Source organism: Diachasmimorpha longicaudata, chromosome 5 (assembly GCF_034640455.1).
Source record: "Diachasmimorpha longicaudata isolate KC_UGA_2023 chromosome 5, iyDiaLong2, whole genome shotgun sequence".
NCBI lineage: Eukaryota > Metazoa > Arthropoda > Insecta > Hymenoptera > Braconidae > Diachasmimorpha > Diachasmimorpha longicaudata.
Genome location: NC_087229.1, coordinates 10,393,001 through 10,412,480, shown reverse-complemented (window position 1 = coordinate 10,412,480; position 19,480 = coordinate 10,393,001). Strand labels below are relative to the sequence as shown.

The 19,480-nt window shown below is 37.8% G+C and overlaps 2 protein-coding genes across 9 annotated transcripts in view; both read right to left on the bottom strand.

Annotated features, from left to right (window-relative positions):
• Window positions 1–1,758: 1,758 nt before the first annotated feature.
• On the bottom strand, window positions 1,759–6,501 carry LOC135162924 (NADH dehydrogenase [ubiquinone] flavoprotein 2, mitochondrial). Of its 2 annotated transcripts, none has more exons than XM_064121886.1 (4): window positions 6,343–6,501; window positions 6,160–6,222; window positions 4,118–4,576; window positions 1,759–2,042 (listed from the first exon to the last, which is right to left on the bottom strand). In XM_064121886.1, the coding sequence occupies exons 1-4, from the start codon at window positions 6,376–6,378 to the stop codon at window positions 1,869–1,871; spliced, it is 732 nt and encodes a 243-aa protein (XP_063977956.1). In that variant the 5' UTR covers window positions 6,379–6,501; the 3' UTR covers window positions 1,759–1,868. The 2 variants fall into 2 exon arrangements, with proteins under 2 accessions (XP_063977956.1, XP_063977957.1); XM_064121887.1 differs by having other exon boundaries at window positions 2,036–2,153.
• A 1,368-nt stretch (window positions 6,502–7,869) lies between these two features.
• The window catches only part of Spri (sprint), a 29,440-nt gene continuing 17,829 nt past the window's right edge, over window positions 7,870–19,480 (bottom strand). For 3 of the 7 annotated variants that reach the window (XM_064121875.1, XM_064121881.1, XM_064121878.1), the window contains 10 exons: window positions 17,858–17,987; window positions 17,180–17,568; window positions 16,406–16,665; window positions 14,245–15,237; window positions 13,353–14,157; window positions 12,306–12,520; window positions 10,612–11,072; window positions 9,892–10,266; window positions 9,587–9,785; window positions 7,870–9,301 (listed from right to left, as the gene is read on the bottom strand). In XM_064121875.1, the coding sequence (XP_063977945.1) occupies window positions 9,198–9,301; window positions 9,587–9,785; window positions 9,892–10,266; window positions 10,612–11,072; window positions 12,306–12,520; window positions 13,353–14,157; window positions 14,245–15,237; window positions 16,406–16,665; window positions 17,180–17,568; window positions 17,858–17,987 (3,931 nt within the window). In that variant the 3' untranslated portion in view covers window positions 7,870–9,197. The remainder of the gene's footprint in view (window positions 9,302–9,586; window positions 9,786–9,891; window positions 10,267–10,611; window positions 11,073–12,305; window positions 12,521–13,352; window positions 14,158–14,244; window positions 15,238–16,405; window positions 16,666–17,179; window positions 17,569–17,857; window positions 17,988–19,480) is intronic. The other 4 variants (XM_064121876.1, XM_064121879.1, XM_064121877.1 and 1 more) reach the window with 3 other exon arrangements.

Here is a 19,480-nt window from a genome sequence, read left to right as displayed (position 1 = left end):
ATGGGGGGTAAATTGCGAGGGAGCAACCCCGCCCCATAAAAGACCGGGGGGAAAATCAGACGATTAGGGAGGAGGGGGGACATAAGCGGTTTTATGCTCGTACGGCGGCTTTATTACCATTGCTGTTATCTTTTAATTTTAAAAATCCTGTAATGCGGGATTTTCCTTTTTTCGGACAGGGGGCTTTCATCAGGGCCCATTGTCCCGGGAGTTTAAAGGGGTGGAACTGAAGTTGACGGGTAATTTAATTATTTGACAATGGCTTGAAGGTTTTATTGAAAAAGTTTTTGAGGTTTTTTGCACGGGGGATAATACGAGTTACGGGGAGATTTTTAATTTTTTAATGGATGGGCTGGGGGTAATTGAAATTTTATTAGAAGGAGTTACTCAATTATGGAGTGCAGAATTGTGGTAAGTATGTGAGACGTGTGTGCATATTTTCAGTCGAATTTTCACGCAGAATTGAATTATTGAAAAGTGGATGGATGAAGGGTGACATGGTGCCGCAGGGGGGTCATGATATTTCGGCTGGCGGGGGTTGATGCAGTTTTTTTATGATCAGTGGGATTTATTTTAAGGACGACCCACATCAAAAAATTTGCACAAAGGATATGTAATTTAGAATAGTTCTATATATGTTCTAACTTTATAAAGAATATGGAAAAAATATGTAAGCCATGTATTTTTAATTTTTTCATGAATTTATTAGGAGGGATTTTAACAAAAGAAAAATTTAATTAATGGATTATCCTTGAAACTAATCAATTAACTGAAAGTTAGTGTCGACCCAGAAAGCGGTAACAATCAAAATCGTTATAATTACGGAAATGATTAAGAAAATTTCAACTCCGCACGAAACTAACGAGTTTCGGTTGACTGTGGCATAGAAGAAACAAACAACTCGTCACTTCTTGTTGAGGGCCATTATAATATCATTATCAGCCGTTAGCATCTGAAGGGTTAAAAATGAAATAAACCTCCTGAATGACATCAGGAAAATTTCAAACGCCGGAAAAAATAATCCATTTGGTGGAAAGCATTCTGAAATTTCCATGATTAGTATTGAAAATATTTTCCACCAGAAATGTGATAACACTCGATCAATTAACCCTGCAAAAATGAATATTCCACCACCAGAATGAAAAATGTTGTATGGATGCAAATTCAATTACTTGGGAATGACGGGAGATATTGGAGAACATTTGTGCAAAACTCATGGCGATTATTTTTCAACGAAAAAAAAATGAAATCAAAGTACAGAGTATTGAAGACGAAACACCAACAATAAATGAAATTTGTTCAATGAGTGCATTAAATGGCGATAAAAGAGGTGAATAATGCATTTTTTCCTGAATAAACTGAATGAAGAGCAAGTGTTGCTGAAGGATGTCGTGATTGACATTTATCAGATAAATGGTTCTATTTCGAAAAAAAACAGGTACTCTGCCCCGATGTTTAATAAACTTTCATTAACAGTAGAGAATGATAGAGTTTGCTGGCAACAATTAGGAAGAAAATGTGCACGAGTCTGGATAATTTTATAACAGATGAGATTAAGTGATAATTGATAGTAGTTTAATGAATGATTTCAATAATGGAAAATATTTTAATCCACTGAAAAGTGCAATCTATAAATAATTGTTTCTTTGGATGGAGTTTTCTTCAATTATTCGTGTTCCGGCTAATTTTTTTTTCATCAGTAGAAAATTATTTTCCCATCAACAATTAACAAGGGGTAAAAGTAATGCTGGACGAGTCTTCAATTTCAATATTTTTACTTCGAAAAGAACAATCATTTACATTTAATCATGACATAAATTGAATAATCAACCGACTATCAGCCCGATTTTTCGCTCCGCCCTGGAAATTCATAGATCACTACGTATTCCATCGCCGGGCGCTGGTGGTGGGCTTGTGAGAGAGGTCAGACCTCCAGCTGGGTCAGCGGCATAACGAGTAGAGACCTGGGGTCCAGGTGGTGGCCTCTCACCTGACTTGAATTTATTTATAATGTTCCTGGTAGTCTCTGGTGTCAGGTCCTCCTGAAATTAACAATAAATTTTCCCATCTTGTCTCCATTTATTCCGGGCATTTAATTTTTATGAGACGAGAATTCCGTATTTGTTCGTTTGGCCAATAAATTTTCGATAGCTCTGGAAGTAAGTAAAAAAGATGCTTAACTCTTTGAGTGCTCCGAGGGCTGTCTGAGCGTTTTTTTTCTCTCATTCTTATTCTGGCCATTGAGAGAGCTATCGAATTGTTCGGGGTCAAGGGGTCATTTGTAGTGGGTCATGAAAGCTTGAGGGTTTTTTTAAAGGGTATTGAGGACTTTTTTGCATCAGTGATTATCTACGGACTTTTCAGGAATCTTTGGTGAGGATTTATGAGTTTATGGTTTAAAGGTGAACATTTACGAGGATGAGATTATCGGGGTGGATAAAAACACTCAGTCGAGTCCCTTTAATGAAAGCTTTTTCGAGGATCATTAAGCGCCAGTTTCGGGGATAATATAGGGGCTCTGTGAATAAATAATAGATTTTCGGGTATTATTCGATAAAACTGTGGGAGATTATCAATTTAACATGTGCGTAATACACCCGTACTAGTTTAGCTCGGCTATTGTGTTCCAATTTCTGATTTATTTTGTTAAATTGTAATTGGGATTTAGCATGAGTTTTTTTTAGTGTTGGACCCAAAAATTTCAAGAAAAATATAAGGTATTAGTATTTTAATTTGAAAAATAACGAAAAATCAACACATTTATGGGTGTTTCATCCGTTTTGTTAATTAAAAGAAAATCATACAAAAATCCAATCAAAAGGTCGGGAACAATGCTAATTACGGACTGAATTTAAATTTTCATTCTTCCGTTTCATTTCAATTGGGAATGCTCAATTGTCCGTGGCCAACGAGTCAAGTCATTAAGTCATAATTTTTCATTTGGAAATGTATTCAAGTTCTGGGAATACAATGTCAATGTGATTTTTACTATGAACAGTGGATTAGAGGTGGAAAAAACTTGAAACCACTGGCTCGAATGTTAAAATTTTTTTCTGTAAAGAAACAAAAAGCTGGAATATAATGGATTATAACTTTTTCCAAATTTCAATGAATACAATGAAACGAAACTTTTAATTACTCCGAAGTACACCTATTTTGGCGTGAATTATGAGATTCGATTGATTAACAGTGGTAAATTAAGGGAAATGAAATCATGACTATTAGAATTTTTCAACCCTGGTATTATTTATGAGTGTTTAGAACAAAGGAAAAGATGAACAAAAACATGAATTATGGCTGGGTATACAAAATTCTCGAGATAATGGAAAGAAGATAAAGGAGGAGCAGTGGGATAATTTTTTAAACTGTAAATGTTAATTCTAACATCCCAGGAGCTGCTGGATCGATTGAGGTGAAGGGCATGCGAGGACTCTCTTTAGCGCTGAGTTTATTATTGAAATTTTGGAGCTTTGAACTGGAACAATTTCAACGATTTGTGAACGATATTTCCCATTTTCAAATTTTGAAAAATTCCACCATATTCCAACAACTCCCAAAATTATCTAAAAATGAAAGTTTACAGTATATCGCACAACTCTCGATCATAGCAAATATTCTCTGTTACATCCCCGCCCCTTTTTTCCGATCGAAAAAAACAGAATGAAGTTTCAGAAATTTCAAATATCAAATTCCCTCGTTCCCGGGTTTTCACCTCGGCAGTATCGGCGTATCCCCCTCGGAGTGTTCAGCACTTAATTAAAAAGCATGATTGTATCACAACCCCGAAACTTGTCATAATTAAATCAGCATCCCTTTAAACTGCAATCCTCCATCTCCCTCCGAGCGCACATTTACACGAATCGAGTTAATTCACGAGTTTGATTTTTCCAAAAATGCCCCGACAGTTTGAGCGAGAAATTCAATTTCACTTTATCAACAGAGTCCCCTACCTCCCTATCCCTCTGCGTTGCCCCTGAAAATTTCATGATCCGCATTCCCGAGAAAAGGCTTTGGGGAGTAGAATTTTCGATTCCAAACTCAAAGTCAGGAGTTTCGTAACTCGGCAATAGCAGGTAAACCGGTGTATTTATTACATATTTAATGAGATTATACGTACGTAGTAGTCGTCATTAACCTGGAGCATTGGTGCATTGGCACAAGCACCGAGGCACTCAACCTCTGATATTGTAAACAACTTGTCTTTCGATGTTTCACCAACTTTGCAGCCAGCAGTATCCTCAACAGCCTTCAAAATTGAATCAGAATCTCTCAGCCAGCAGGGTGTACAGGTACAAACACCGATATGATATTTTCCCATTGGTCGTCTGTTGAACATTGTATAGAAAGTAGCAACCTCATAAACTCTCATATTTGCCACGTTAAGTATCTCAGCTACTTTGTGCATTGCGGAAATTGGTAGCCAACCGTGTTGCCTTTGTGCGAGATCGAGGAGTGGTATCATGGCCCCTCGCTTGTGACCCTCTGGGTATATTGCGAGTATTGCCTCGACTCGCTTCTTGTTTGCATCGTTGAATTCAAAGGGAATGTTCGGATTGTCGTATTCCGTGTCTCTGTGCTGTTATAAATCATTGACGTACTTTAATACCATGTATTTCAATATCTTTCGGGCTTTGAGGTGTGCACAGATGATTTCAATAGGGTGGCAGTGAAGGGGGACTTTATTTGAACAGTGTAGCTTGGCAAGGAGTTGTTTCCACGATTTATATTACCATTTTATGGAGTTAATGGAACTAACGAAGCTATTGGCATTGCCTTGTTGCTCTCTGTGATGCGGTCAATTATTTTTTAGCTTTCAAATGTCCGCAAACCGGTGAAATGAGATGAGTTGATTGATCAATACCTCCGAATCTAAGAGTCAACGGTGGCTCATCTCATATTACCACTTCGCTACTGATTTTACTTGAGACGAGGGGAAGAGGGATTATTTAAAGAGTGCTGAGAATTTTTTTCCTTCGATAGTTGCCATCTTCTCTAAAGTTTTTTAAATTTCAAACTGAGATCTGATTCATCCAAATGGTACAATTTGTCGAGGAGATACTGGCGATTGAAGCCAACGCATTTATTCCAGTCTCCCCTATTCAACAGACACTGATTTTTGAGTAGAATTGATTTATTTCGTTCCACCACGTCATAAGTAATTTCTTTTCAGATTGAGATTCCCAGTTAAATTCACCCTTCTGTCCCCTTTGATGCAGTGAATGATTCCATCTTTATATTGAACGATTAATCTAGAGAACTTGAGTGAAATATTCAGAAAAGATGTACATTATTTACAAGTGTCAACGATACCTCAGCCCGGAGGCTTTTAGACTGATCTATAACTCAAGACTTATGGGGAATTTCTCATCATGAGGACTCAAGAGGGTGCGATTGTAGGGGAAAATGGGAGTGAAAAAACGTCTCAAGAATGGTGAATGACGTGGATTGAATACGGATGTGACGATTTATTAAGGGAAAGAAGGATCAACTTTCCAAATTCACGAGTAGTGCTGAGTAAACAATATCGAGGATTCCTGTGGATTTGTCTTATTCGCTCCATCTCGAAGCTTAAATAAATTTGACGACTCTAGTATTTTTAATTTACTGCCATAAAGCAATTTATGAGGACTCCGTTAATTTTTGGGAAATTTCTTTGCCTTTTTTCAGATAATATTTTGTAATTAGAATAGGTGAAAACAAAATATCGTAGTCTCTTTATTAAATTATTGAAATAACATACTAAGATTCCGGTCTAGAACCTTTCCTATCTGAAAAAAATCTGCAACTGTCTGACCCTCAGGTATGCCTTTTAGCAGTATTTGGGGTAATTGACGATGAAAAATAGTGCATTCCCTCCACTCTTTCCCATTGCTTTGCTCTTTTCTCTATTCAATTGAAACGCCTTTGATGGTGAGTGAAAATGGTTTCATCCGACGTTATTTCTAATTTCGAACGCACTTCTTACTCTTTCATTCATTATATGGTCCTCTTCTGCAGTGGTTTCATTCATTGGGAGAATGAATTCCTCCTGAATAGATTGTTTTTTTTCACTTGGTCTGCTCATTCATCATGAGCTTTATAATTGAGAACAAAACTATTCCAGAAGGAACTCTCTGTAGTAATTATCTTCAATTTATTTTTAAACTTAGTTTTACTTACAACGAACAAATGATCAGATGTTCGACTCGCTGACAGCTGAATCTGCCTCACGTTCCTCAGTGCCTGTCAATTGACAAACAATCAGTGCTTATTGCCGAAGTAATTCATTATGTAAGATCGTTGAGGTTATGTTCATTGTTTTTGCCAATTTTGGGGATGAAAATTCACGAACTGAGTACTTACTGTGAGGGTGCACTTTTTAGTAATTGATGCCAGCATTTCAGGCTGTTTCTAATCACTTTGAAAACGATTTTTATTGAAAATTGTGAGAGAAAATAAAATATGAAAGAGTCGACGTCAATCGACTGTAGAATACTGAGAAGAAACAGCTGATCTGGGCGCAGGCGTTGAACTCGGCGCAGGCGCTCTCGCCAGATGAGAATTTAAATTCAGTGATATATATCCTTGATAAGAGAATCTAGAAATGCCGAGCGACAATGCTGGTTGGAGATTTATTCACCTAGACGGGGAAATTAACTCGAAAATGAAGAGAATTAGAGACAAATCGGTGAGATATTTTTGGATATTCAGACCAGAGCATTTCTTCCAGTTTACCACAGACCACCTTATAGATTCAAAAATGACAATTTTCAAATTAATTTGCGGACATTTTTTCTAAAGTAAACTTTTTTTTATTCCAAAATATCTTCGAGTATTGCAAATCAAATAATAAAATCGCTAGCATGAATAGGCCAATATCGTTTGAAAAGACCTCTGAATGAATAAAACTACAGTTTAATTACCCCCCTTAAGGGAGAAAAAATGTTCCCCCTCTCTTATTCGGCAATTAATTTTTTTCTCCCTCGTTATGCTGCACAACTACCCCACAATTTTCAAAGCAAGTCAATTCACTTCGGCCGTGAAATTACCTTGCAAAATAAATTAGACCACTTAATATTTACATTCATGATGATACCAAACTTCCCCAAAATTCATTACCCCAAATCCGATTGTGTTTTCGTGCTCCCTGGGGGTGAATGGGTGGAATGATAAAGAGACGTTTATTTTGATGAGTACACAAACCTATTTGAAGTCTACAAGAATAGAGGAGAGAGAACAATGGGAAGATTTTAGGGGCAATTGGGAGGATGGGACAGTGCCTCAATGTATGTATAGATGAAAATACACTCTGCCAGGTAATGAAACAAAAGCCAAGTAATTCGGGTATTATTTCAACGAGAGATTCCGGGCTTATGCCCAGAGCAAGTAGAACAACTTCACAATGGCTCTTTATTGTTGTGTCTTTCAGTGTCTGTGTAAATAAATCCGCTATGAAACATCAATATTGAATTTACCATTTACTCAGGTTGTGTCTTAATTACTTATTCCAAATGGGCAAGGAGGCACGAGTGTATATCTTCATGACAATTTCAAGTAGTGTACATTTAAAATATTCAATGCGAAAGAGAAAATAAAGAAAATTAATGAATGCATTTCTTTGGGAAAAGTGAATAAATTAAAGAACATCCTCGAGAAATTCCTTCATCTGCAGAAATAAAAATAAACCATATTCCAATTATACTGTAGATAATTTTTGAAGCAGCATTAAGCCTCCACGAACGATCCCCAGTTATTCCAACAGTGCTTACCAATCCTCTCCCATAAATAGATATATTAATGAGTTCAAAGATTCGATTGTTCCAATAATAACTTCCCCCTAATTCGATCACCGTGTGGCAATTGGAAATACATCAACCAACAGTCCACAACTGTAGTAGAAAATGTTTATTGAGCATTGTTACATTTTATCGTGATAATAGTGACGATGACAGTGATAAGATGATTAACTACATCGACAATTCAACAATAATTCATAATAATTTTGCAAACAATCTGTAGATTACATTCTTCCAATGCAAAAAAAAAGATAAAATTCACGTCGCCTTGACTAGCACAATTATTAAAATATTTAATAAGCGAACAGAAGTCATAAAAATTAAAGCGTTTTAGTGCGAGTGCGTGAAATATAATAACTCGAATGAAATGCGAACAAATAATCGTATTGCTTTCTCTCTTATAAAAGTAAATAAATTACATAACATTGCATCAGTGACATAATATAAAAATCACAAAAATGAAATTAACTGTCACTTAATAGTCATTTTGTCAAATCGAAGAAGATTTTTTTCTCTTTTGTCATTGTAATTGTACAATTGGTATATAGAAATATATGTGTATGTTTACAAATTCCAATAAATATCGTACTTTTTTTTTATTTCTCGTGTAAAAAATGCTTACGAGTTAGTCCACCTTAAAATAGGGTTTTTGAAGTTTAGGCTTCGTTGAAAATTTAAGTTTTTTACTCTCCATGAGATAGAAATGTCCTAGTGGAAGATGCAATTTTTTGTTCGGTAACTACTACTCTTATCCTAGTCAATTGACAACTAATGTCATTGCCATTTGATTTCTTTTTGTTTTGTTTATGGAATAAATAAGTTCACTCCTACGTTTAATGCATAATTAAATAACCGTAATTCTCATTTTTTGATTAAGTCGGATGAGTGATGAGGCGGTGGGTAATTTTGATGAAGAGTGGAATAATGAATCAGTGAATAAAGATGGATGAGAAAAACTATTGGGTAATTCAATTGCCCAACCAGAGTAAAATATCATTAATTAAATTCATAACAAGAACAATAACAAGAGTCACCATGGATGGCCAAATTAATTTTAAAATAGTATATTGGGAGTTTTTAACAAAATGTAGATATTTTTTAAGAGTCAAGATAAAATGATCTTCAAAAACTGAGGATTTTAAAAAGACACCCTAACTAGCACAGACCATACTTCAATTATTTTGATTGAGATTTCGTTAATTATTTCCATTAAAAAAGATTTTTGAGCATAACTATTAATGTCGCAGTAATTAAAATCATTGGTCGAGTATGAGAACAAATAAACACTTGACTTTTGTGTCAACTCCATGATCTATTGACAAAATAGTATTATTTTCCAAGAAAAAAAATTGGTCCAATTTACGAATATCTCTGGTGGTTAAGTCAAGTGTTCATTTTACCCCATACTCTGTCAATGACGATTCATGTGGCTGTCTTAGGCCAGGCAATTTTGGCATCGATCCGCTTGAAGGCGAAGAGGCAGTGTGACATCTCCTGAGGGCACTCGTGATCACCAAGAAGTGTCTCTGAAAGCATGAAAAAAGTGAATAAAAGTTTATGTTTCAAAGAATTTTTGAAAAACTCCTTGAGTTGATGTTTCTGAATGGAAATAATGCAACCGTGAAGTCGAGAAAAAGTTCTCTGCGCCCCAGTGGTAATAACTCTGAGAAATTATAAAACTACGTTGACTGCTGCATTCAAAGGGAAAAGAACTTTTTCTCGTTTCAATACTTAAGGCTACCCAGGATTTTTAATTAAAGGCGAAGATTAATATTGTCTCGTAATGAAAATTCTAATGGATTCCTCGTTACCTTCTCCCTGAACTAATTTGAAGAGTCCGTAATCCTGGGGATTGGTGCATCTTATTTTGTGTGCAAGAATACGGCAAATATCACGTGTATTCATATTTGGTCTCACGGGCAGTGTTCTTGTGTTTAAAGAGCCATGAAGCTCGTCGGGGATTAAAACTCTAAGTACAGAAGAACGACAGTCGGGACTTGTGGTCACACCCTGAAATTTGAACGAACAGAATTATTATACTCATGATCAAATGCAGCAAATGACAAAGACCATAAAGGGAAATACAAGCGATAGGCGCATTTCACCAAATACTTACGTTATTCGTTGACATTGTAATCTGACTATTTTTAAAAGTCTTCAGCACATGCACAGCACTCGACAGTGTAGTGAGATAATAGCCGCCTTCCCCAGTGAGAAGTGACGGATGAAGCAGACCCCACATGAATTCCGCTTCAATTTCAGCATCCACGATTTTGCCCCTCACCAATACCCAAACGAGAAGGGGCAATAGATCATCAGCACCCAGTGTCACATGTCGTTCCGAATTTGCATCTTTCACGGAATTAAATATTGCCGATATAGCTGATAATAGATTCTCCAATTTCTCTAGGGGTGAATCCGAGTACTGCAGTCGCTCTATGTACTTCAGGATTAGACTGAGGCTTGCGTCAGATGGTGGAGTTATTGTTCCCTAAAATAAGATGAAATCGATTGCCATTGAGGGTATTGGAATATTTTTATTTAGTAAAAGATACTCGATACTTTAGAAAAAGAGAGCGATCAATCCGTGATCAATCAGTTTGTAATTTGCTGTCTGAGAATTGCAGGAGACGCTCAAAATATCTAAACAATGTTCCCCTAAAAATTAACGCGAGTACTTTTAGTCTAGCACAGTAAAAAAAATTAATACATCACCGCTGGATTTTAATCCCAAGTAATAAAACTAAAAATGAAGGTGCAAGAGCACAATAACTTTGAACTACTCTATGGAAAACTTTTTAATAAGTTTAATTAAGACGAAAAACTTGTTACTCACTCTAACACCCAATTCCTGAATATGCTTTCCCTGGGCAAATTGTATACTTTCAACAAGTGTCTTGAGAGATCCCGTGGCGCCATAATGATCGACGAAAAGTTTATAAACATGCTCCCGCAGAGGCCTTACAACGAGTCTCATCATAACACCCTCCAGAATGGCATCCAAATTGAGAAACTCATTAGGCTTGAGTTTAAGTCTCTCCTTCTCAACTTCCTTCTCGAATTCTCTCTCACCATGTTTCACCAGATAATTCTTCATACCCGACATAAATTGACGGATATTTCTCATGACAATATGTGGACTGGCCTCTTTACCTTCCATGGTGCATTGAATGAAATTATCGATGTTCTGGGAGAATGTTGTTGTCTTGTCGGCAGCAAGCAAAAGTGCATAAGCTCTTATGCTAGTACCTGTACCACCTGCGTCCCGATTCTTGAGTGCTTGCAGTCTTGGTGGTGCTATTGATAGAGAGAGACAAGTGAAAATAAAATTTTTAAATTTAGTGTCTGAGAATTTTTACTCAAAGATGAGTGGAGTCGTCGGGCCTGAGTGCTTTGTGGCAGTGGGGGTGGTTGAGGTGGAAGGGTGATCATAATCTCATTGGGATTAAATGCTTTATGGAATCATGGCGAAAAAATGTAATAGAAAAATCTAACAATAACGCTCGACGATTCCGGAGTATTTTATGAGTCTTCATACTTTTGTATTGAAATCAATATTTCAGTCTATCAACTTTTATTACAAATTTACCTTCATTTTCACATTAAATTGGAAGTTCATGTTCAGACAATGTTTAGAGAACCCCAAGAGGTGAGTAGCCTAGTGGAAGCTGAGTGCTTCATGTCACTTTGGTGGCTGGGGCGGAAGGATGACGATAATCTCATTGGGTTTAATGCTTTAGGAGATAGATTGCTCCGAGATGGATAAAATATATGATTTCCAGCATTTGATGTCGTATCTTTTTCTCAAAGTAAGTAAGATATTTTTTAAAGCAATTTATTAACGGAATAAATCAGTTCATTTTACTTCGTATAACTCATATTTGGAGTTACTTCTTGAAAATTAATTAGACTGGTCTGTAAATGGTATTATCGGCGATACGATAAAAAAATGATGTGAACATTCTTACGTTCTCTCAAATTTTTCAAGAACACTCAATTCTATTATCTTCACAAACCGATTATTCAAAATATCCCATTCAGTTTCTTACATCTTAGAAGAATTACGCCTCGGTAAATTTTTCTGCAAAAAGCTCTCAGCCACATTCCAACTCTTTCGAACATGTTTGTTCCTCTTCCACATCCACTTGTTCACTTCAAACCGGAGAAAACACCTCCCAGGATACGGTGAACCAAAATAGGGACTCTTGTCATCGTAAATGAACCCAAAACGTACAAAGAGCTATTGGTTAAATCCCCATGATTATGTAAAGACTATTTGAACTTAAAGTCCTCTGGCAGTGGCACTCTTTGGACGACATTTTGCGTTGTCTGACTAGAAGCGGAGTAGCTACTTCAGAGCCCCAATGATTCTACATCAACTCAGAGTGGGGATAAGCCAAGGAACGCGTGGTAATCTCAAATAAACAAATCGCCCCATTGTCTCAACTCTATGACCTGATATATCCACGAGCACTTGTCTCGGTAATTCTCATCATTTATTAATAATAGATGAAAGCTTTTGGTACTTACAGAGCAGGGGATCTAGACGGTTTTTAAAGGTGACGTTGCGGTTTATTCTCTCGTGATCGCTCTCATCGGTGTCTACAGTCTCCGAGTCTTGTGGATAGTAAGTGTCTGATAATTCATTCTCAGTTTCTCGGCGTCTCTCAACGTTATCGTAGGAGGAATTTCTGTCACTGTGGATGGACTCCATTGTGTCTGTGGATTTGAATAAGTCCGGGTATCTGGAATGAGAAGATGGACGAGACATTGATATTTGAATAGGAGACGTTTGGGTTTTACCTGTCTTTTTTGGAGATAATGACAAGTCGAAATTGAATGAGGACCATCTGTATGATAATCTATTCATAGTGTTCAAACGATTTAATTACGTCATTCTTCCAATTATTCTACTACATATATTTTCAAATAATATGTATCATTATATTTTTGGACATATTAATTGAATGACAATTCCAGTGAAATTTTACAATTAAAAATTGATAATTGTATTCAAGAATCCGTGGAACCAGGAAATTTCAAGTTACATGTTCTGGGAAATACTTATATAATAACTAATAAGTCACCGATAATTGTAATAAAGTGCTCTAATCAATTTGCGAAAAGCGAGTGACAAGTTCGTATAAGTCAATCTTCATGAACTACATGAAAGGAAAATTAATCATCCAATTACAAGGGAAACGAGCTCATGAACTGGGGGAAGAGTGTCTTGATGTGACTCAAGGATCTCGAGGTAATAGCATCACAAAGCGATCGGAAATTACAGGTATAAAATTTTAAACACAGAAGACGACAAAAAGGTGATGAACAATAAATGAACTGTTGAACCTAGTTCAAATGGTGCTGCGTAGCAGATCGATTACCCAAAGTGTGTCGATAATGAAGATATCTGGGATAGAATGTCTTTGGTATTTTATCTCAGTTATTCAAATTAAATAAAGATTCATTTTTTCATTATTCAACAATAATTTTTTTTCAATTAATGAAATTATTTAAAATTTCGGAAAAAATATTATTTGAGGAATAAATGTCAGTGGAATAGTGCGTTAAATTTACCTTTGAAAAATGATACTCTGGACATTAACACTACTCTGCCCCTTAAATCCCTCATCCCTGGGGAATTTCCTCACAGCAATATCTGCAGAAGTCTCTGACCCACAGTCAAAGTCCGTCTCATTCTCAGTCTTGCCAATACTAGACTCGTCGATCTCCTCAGTATCATTCTCCTCCCTGCTTCTATATTTTTTATTTACACTATTATCATTGAATTTATTCTCATCGCCATTAATTTCCTTGTGGTCGTCGTCATTGGTCTCGTCGTCCTCGTTCCCAATGAACTCCCAACTGGAGTCAACAGGCCACGAGGCGTCAGTGGACATCTTGGCTCGAACCTTGGGTGGTTGAACAGGCTTAGCTCTCGTCGGGCCCTTCTTCTCCTTGGCGATAAACCTCTTTGATAAATTATCCACTGACGAGGAAATGAGGGGAATTTTGTCTTCTGTCTCTTCACTCTGGGACCAATCGATGGGATGCATCTGATTGCTGTTTGCCGTTGGCGTTTGAAACCAACCGGGCTCACTGTGCCGATATTTACTCGTCAAACACGAGCTCTTGTGGCGTCTACGCGTGACAAAAGCTCTTCCTCCCTGATGAATTGCATCGGCGGGCTCTGCGTAAAAGGGACTGCTCAATTTCGATTCGGGTGTCATGGGACTGTTGCTCTCAGATTTTGTGGACGTCACGGTGAGCTTGGTTTTTGAAGACGCAACATTGCTGGGACTGTTCAAAGAATTTGCTGAGCAGACTCGAGAGAGGAGGTCTGGCCGACGGGGAACCACTGAGTCGTCCGGAGATGTTGAACCTACGAAGAAAATTTATTTGTAAAAATTAACATAAATGCATCAACAGTCAACATTAGCGATTAAAAAGAATTTTTGATGTGTCATACCCCTCGGACTCTTGTTCTCCACCGCAGGTTTAAAGCTACTGAACTCAGGGCTAGTGATCTCCATGTAACTGAGCTTCTCCCTGGACCTGTCAGCTCGATCGCCCCTCAGCAACATGAGTCTATCCCCAGTGACCGTCTCCCTGACTGCACTCTCACAGGGGCTCAAAATTCTCGACTCAGGGCTCCAGCAGCTCGAGTTATTGGACCTCTCATTGGTCCCCCATATGTCCTCATAATCCGACACTTTGTCCCCCGGTGAGCTGCGGCAATATGACTCCAGGATATCCGACTCCTGATAATGCTGAGAATTCTTTCTGGCCTCTCTATCTTTCCTGCGTCGCGACTTGCTCGTCGATGATGGGGTTGCTGGTGACATAATGCACGGATTCCTTGAGCCACACGTGACTAGTTTTGCCGACGGTGACATCACCGGTGACAATTTATGACTCCTCCCCAAGTAATTTGGTTTAATGCTCTTATCCCCGTTCTCCGAATAATCTGTCCCATTATTTTGATTCACGTTTAGTGTTATCACTGTTGTTGTCGTTACTGTAACGTTACTTTGGCACTGACTTGCATTGGGTTTTGCCCATCTCGGTGGTGGGGGTGGGGGTGTTTTTGTCGTTTGACATTGCACAACTTCCTGATGCCCAAGAACAATTGTTTTAATATCCAAGTCTTTGGGGGAAGTTTGATCGTTCAAATTCGCTTGAATACCCGAGTCTATTGTAGATCTTGTGTCTGTGGGAATGAGAACGTTGTTTTCCACGTTATGTACAATGGGGGAACGACGGCGTACACTTTGCACGAGATTCGGTGATATTAGTTTCTGGCAATTTTTTTCGGTTGAGAGGATTATGTCCAGCTGGGACTTTTTAGTCTCCAGGGGCTCGTTTAGGTGGGTCAAGTTGAGGGTGTTTGGTGGAGTCGGTCGAGGCTGGCGGGGAAGGGATGAGCCGAATGTGCCTGTTGTTCGGAGTGATGAGATGCTTGCTGAAAGTTTACAGGGGGTGAGAGTTATTTGGATGGTTCAGATGAGTGAGGGGTGATTTATATGGATGAATCAAGCCAAATGTGGTAAGTCGCAAGCAAACAGCGCTGGAGAGAACTGGATAAGTACATTTTTCATTGGTGGATAAATAGTGAATCATCTTCGGGGTGACTTTTTTTTGGAGTTGGAGGGAAGTTTTTTTTCTGGACTTTTTGTGAGTTATGGAGATGCCCTTCTTTCAGGAAGTTGATGAAACCATGAAAATTTCACATGGATTGCTCTTTCTTTAGTTACTATTTTTTTTAATGGAAATATAAATAAAAATATTGTGTAAAAAAATCAAAATATTTTGATTTTTCTACACAACAAATTTTATTGAGGAGTACTGCCTACAATTTCCTCAGCTGAAATTATCCAATTAATAAAAAAAATTATATCTCCATTTTTCATATACAAAAAAATAAATGAATAAAAAATTGGAAAATTTGAATCCAGGATATAATTCAAACGATTCATCTTTCAATTGAAGAGTGAAAAGTGTTTCCACGAAAAATGTTTGACGTCTATAAAAAGATGAGACAGCCCAGGATGTTGTTCCAACGTGGATTTCCACACTTTTGTTTGAAATAACGCGACTCTAGATTTTTTTTCAACAGTGACATGGCCCCGACGTGGAAATCCACGGGGAGCCCTTCTTCTTTCTCTCTCCCCATCATTCAGATTGGATTAAATTTAGACATTGATGGGACAGTGATGTTACGCAATCATTGAAAAACGACGAATATTCGATTTTTTTGATTGACATTCTTGAAAATTCTGAAATTAGAATTTGCTTGTCATCAATTTTTTTGTTAGCTCACAGCAAGAACCGTCAATCCATCAGACATCAGCTGAAATTGACAATTGCAATTTTTCCACTGTTTTTCATGCTTTTGTCGCATGACAAAAACATTTTTCGAGGAATAGCTCTGGATCTGAGAGAGATAGCGAAGTTTTTGTAAAGAGTTTTTGTAGGTTTCAAGTCGCCCTATAAAAACAGATCATGACAAAATGTTGCTATCTGCCTCGGATTCCGAGAAATTTACAAAAAACTAAATCAAATGCACAATTTAAGAAAAAGTATCAACTAAAAAAATAAATCTTTAAATTGCTACAAAGAACTAATCTTACTTGAGTCATGTGCAGATATTGGCACCAGATTTAGCACGATATTTTTATCATCATTGTGTCCATCATTTCCGGCATGAAAACTTGCTAGACTTGATCCATTGCTGCTCGTTGTACTGCCGGCACTCTCTGGTGATTTGGGATTTGCCATGGGATATCTCCAGAACTCCTGACCCAGAAGCGCCAGCGAGGACAGCTGCTGTCTATTCTTGGCATCGCGCATCGCTCGAGGTAGGGTCAGTTGAACAGGTAACTCGTCACTGCTTGACAATACCCCAAGGAGAATAATTATCAAAGTATTTCCAAGATAGCGTGAAACATGTTCTCAAAATTCAGTGTGAATCACACGCATTATTGCACTATTTATGGCAATTGCTGACTGTGACGGGCAAATCGGCATGTGAAAATAGACTCTAGGCTACCAGGAAATTTTACAATTCCAAGTGCTACATGACAATTCAATTTGCTTTGCACTTTATGAGACATGAGAGAAAACAAACCGTCGGGTGTGAAATCTATCGCTGATGAGTCAATTTCATTCGAGGATTATTTTCTCTTGACATTCACTCAACTATCTTTTTTTAGATGGGGCCATTGAATTGATAGAAAATGTCAAAAAACTAATAATAATATTTTATAATCAAATAAATAATATAAAATATGACTTCATGTTTTTAATGGGGGCCTTCTGTAAACTGAAGGAAATGAAAAATGATGGAAAAATCAATTTTCAAATTAATGGCATAAAGATAAACTTGTCAGAATGCAGTTACTCACCAGCACTGCGCATAATGAGCTATGAGCGATGGAATGTTATCAAATCGATTGTCACTGGTTTCAAGGCTTAATTTTCCTTTATTAGCTTGAATGAGGTAATGTTCAATGTAGGGGCCCTTTCCAGAAGGTAGTCTGACCGACAGTGCCATTGTGTCACTTTGACTCGACTGTCTGACTACAAAGTTCCCCTCCTCCTTTCCCTGAAGAAGGTGAAATGCACCAGCTCTCTGAATCCCAGGGAGAAACCATATCGGGTGAGATCTTATGATTCTCTCGATCAATGTTATGTCACAGGCCACTTCACTTCCTGAGTCTGAACGTGAGGAGGACTCAGCTGTCGATGTACCCTGGACTGAGGAACCACCTTCGGACGACAGGGATTCCGAGCTCTGAAATTTTTTACATTCATTCAGACTGAACTTTAATCATCAGGATTTAAAATAAAATCCATGACCAGATCCAGGACTAAATAGATAATGAAGGGAACAGGATTGAAACGTGCAAATCCGGTGACTGGCCGACTTTTTCAGCTGGATCCCCCGAACAGAGAAAAACATGACATGACAAATTGTAATCGCAGGAGTTTCCAATTCCCAACGGGAATCTTCCCTCAATGCAACAACAATGTCGAATTTGATTGATTGCGGTCAACCCCTTTTCCCGGACAATGAATGGTACCTGATTTACATGGTGCATGTGGTTCAATTGGCGCTGCATAAGGGGATTTGGTGGTGGAGTAGCAGGTGATCCATCGACCTCGTCGACAGTTCTACGTTGTTGCAAGTAAGGTTCCAAAAATACATCGTTTCTGGAAGGGTAAAGATAATATTAGGAGAGTAAACACGATCTTAACAATTTTTTTTCAATATTTTACGAGATATCAAAATAGATCGAGTATCATCCGATCGACAGAAATTGTTGTCAAGATTTTTGTAAATTTCAAAAGATTTTAATCAATGATTTTAACACTTCGGAGGCTATAAAACCGGCCTGGATATTTTTAAAGACAAGGAGCTAAAGTAATGGTGAGGAAAGGTCACATAACCCTCGACCAAAAAGGAAACAAAATAGATGTATATCCAGCATTGCGCTAAGTAGCTGTCGATCCTGCGGTTTCATTCAGCTCGGTTTCCCCTAATCATTCATCATGATGATACCTAAATCCCGAAACCAGAGGTAATTTACTGTCGAAATTCCCTGGTTCACCCAGCACTCAAACCCTTCCGCCAAAGTCCATACACTGAAGCATCCTAAACGCTTCACTATAATTAATCTTACCCCCAATTTCCCCATTCCTATTCAAAATAACTGGAGTTCCGCAGAAAATTCCACAGAGCCAGTTGAAAATTCTGGAAGCAACGTTGAAATCAATGCAAATGTATACCGAACATTCATCACAATACAAGCAATCTTTTTGTATTAATTGACTTCATGTGGATCAAGAGTCGAATGACCTCAAGGATCATTTGATGCCCAATGGAACCCGAAAAACACCCTAAATTGTCCTGAAAGCAATTGGCGTCTTCTGTTTCATTCAACCCCATTTCCCTCTGATCATTCATCGCCAGATGTTAATCCCAAAACAATAGATCATTTACAACTAACATTCCCGATTTCCCCCGATATTTAAATCCTACCATTAAAGCCCATACACTCCAGAGCATTCTAAACTCTCCACTAGAATTAATTTCCCCCCAATTTCGCCCCTCCCATTGGAAATAATTTGAGTTCCATTCAAAGTTCTCGGCTAATTCCCAGTGCTCTTGGAGTACATAACCCTCCACTTAAAACTTCAGAACAAAAATTTAAAATCAATGCAAATATGATTATTGTTGTATTAATTGAAGTCGCGAGAGGCAAATAATGTCAAGAAACATTCAACCCCCAGTGGAATCGGCGAAAAGTTTTCTCAATTCAGCTAAAAGTAGTAGTACTTTTTGATTCTATCCCAAAACCATGGATAATTTATGTTCAAAGTTCCCCGTTTCCCCAATATATAAATCCGTCGACCAAAGCCCATGCACTCCAAAGTATCCTAAACTCTCCACTAGAATTAATTTTCCCCCCGATTTCGCCCTTCTCATTGAAAATAATTTGAGTTCCATTGAAAATTCCGGACTCCCTCCCACTACCCCTGGGCTGCATCACCCCCTGGAGTTAAAAATTCAGGAAAAAATGTTGGAATCAATGAGAATGTACACAGAGCATTTGAGGCGAATGTTCGTGGGTGGCCACAGAAGGGGTGGGATGGGGTGGAGTGAGGGGTTAGCAAGGGTGAAAACGCAGCGTTAAAGAGAGACA

Bases quoted from the DNA above. Each gene is read 5' to 3' on its own strand.
- LOC135162924 (XM_064121886.1), bottom strand. From the start codon at position 6,378: ATGCTGGCATCAATTACTAAAAAGTGCACCCTCACA. The intron at 6,223-6,342 runs GTAAGTACTCAG...GTCAATTGACAG, and splicing joins CTAAAAAGTGCACCCTCACA to GCACTGAGGAACGTGAGGCA. The intron at 4,577-6,159 runs GTAAGTAAAACT...GATTTATAACAG, and splicing joins CATCTGATCATTTGTTCGTT to CACAGAGACACGGAATACGA.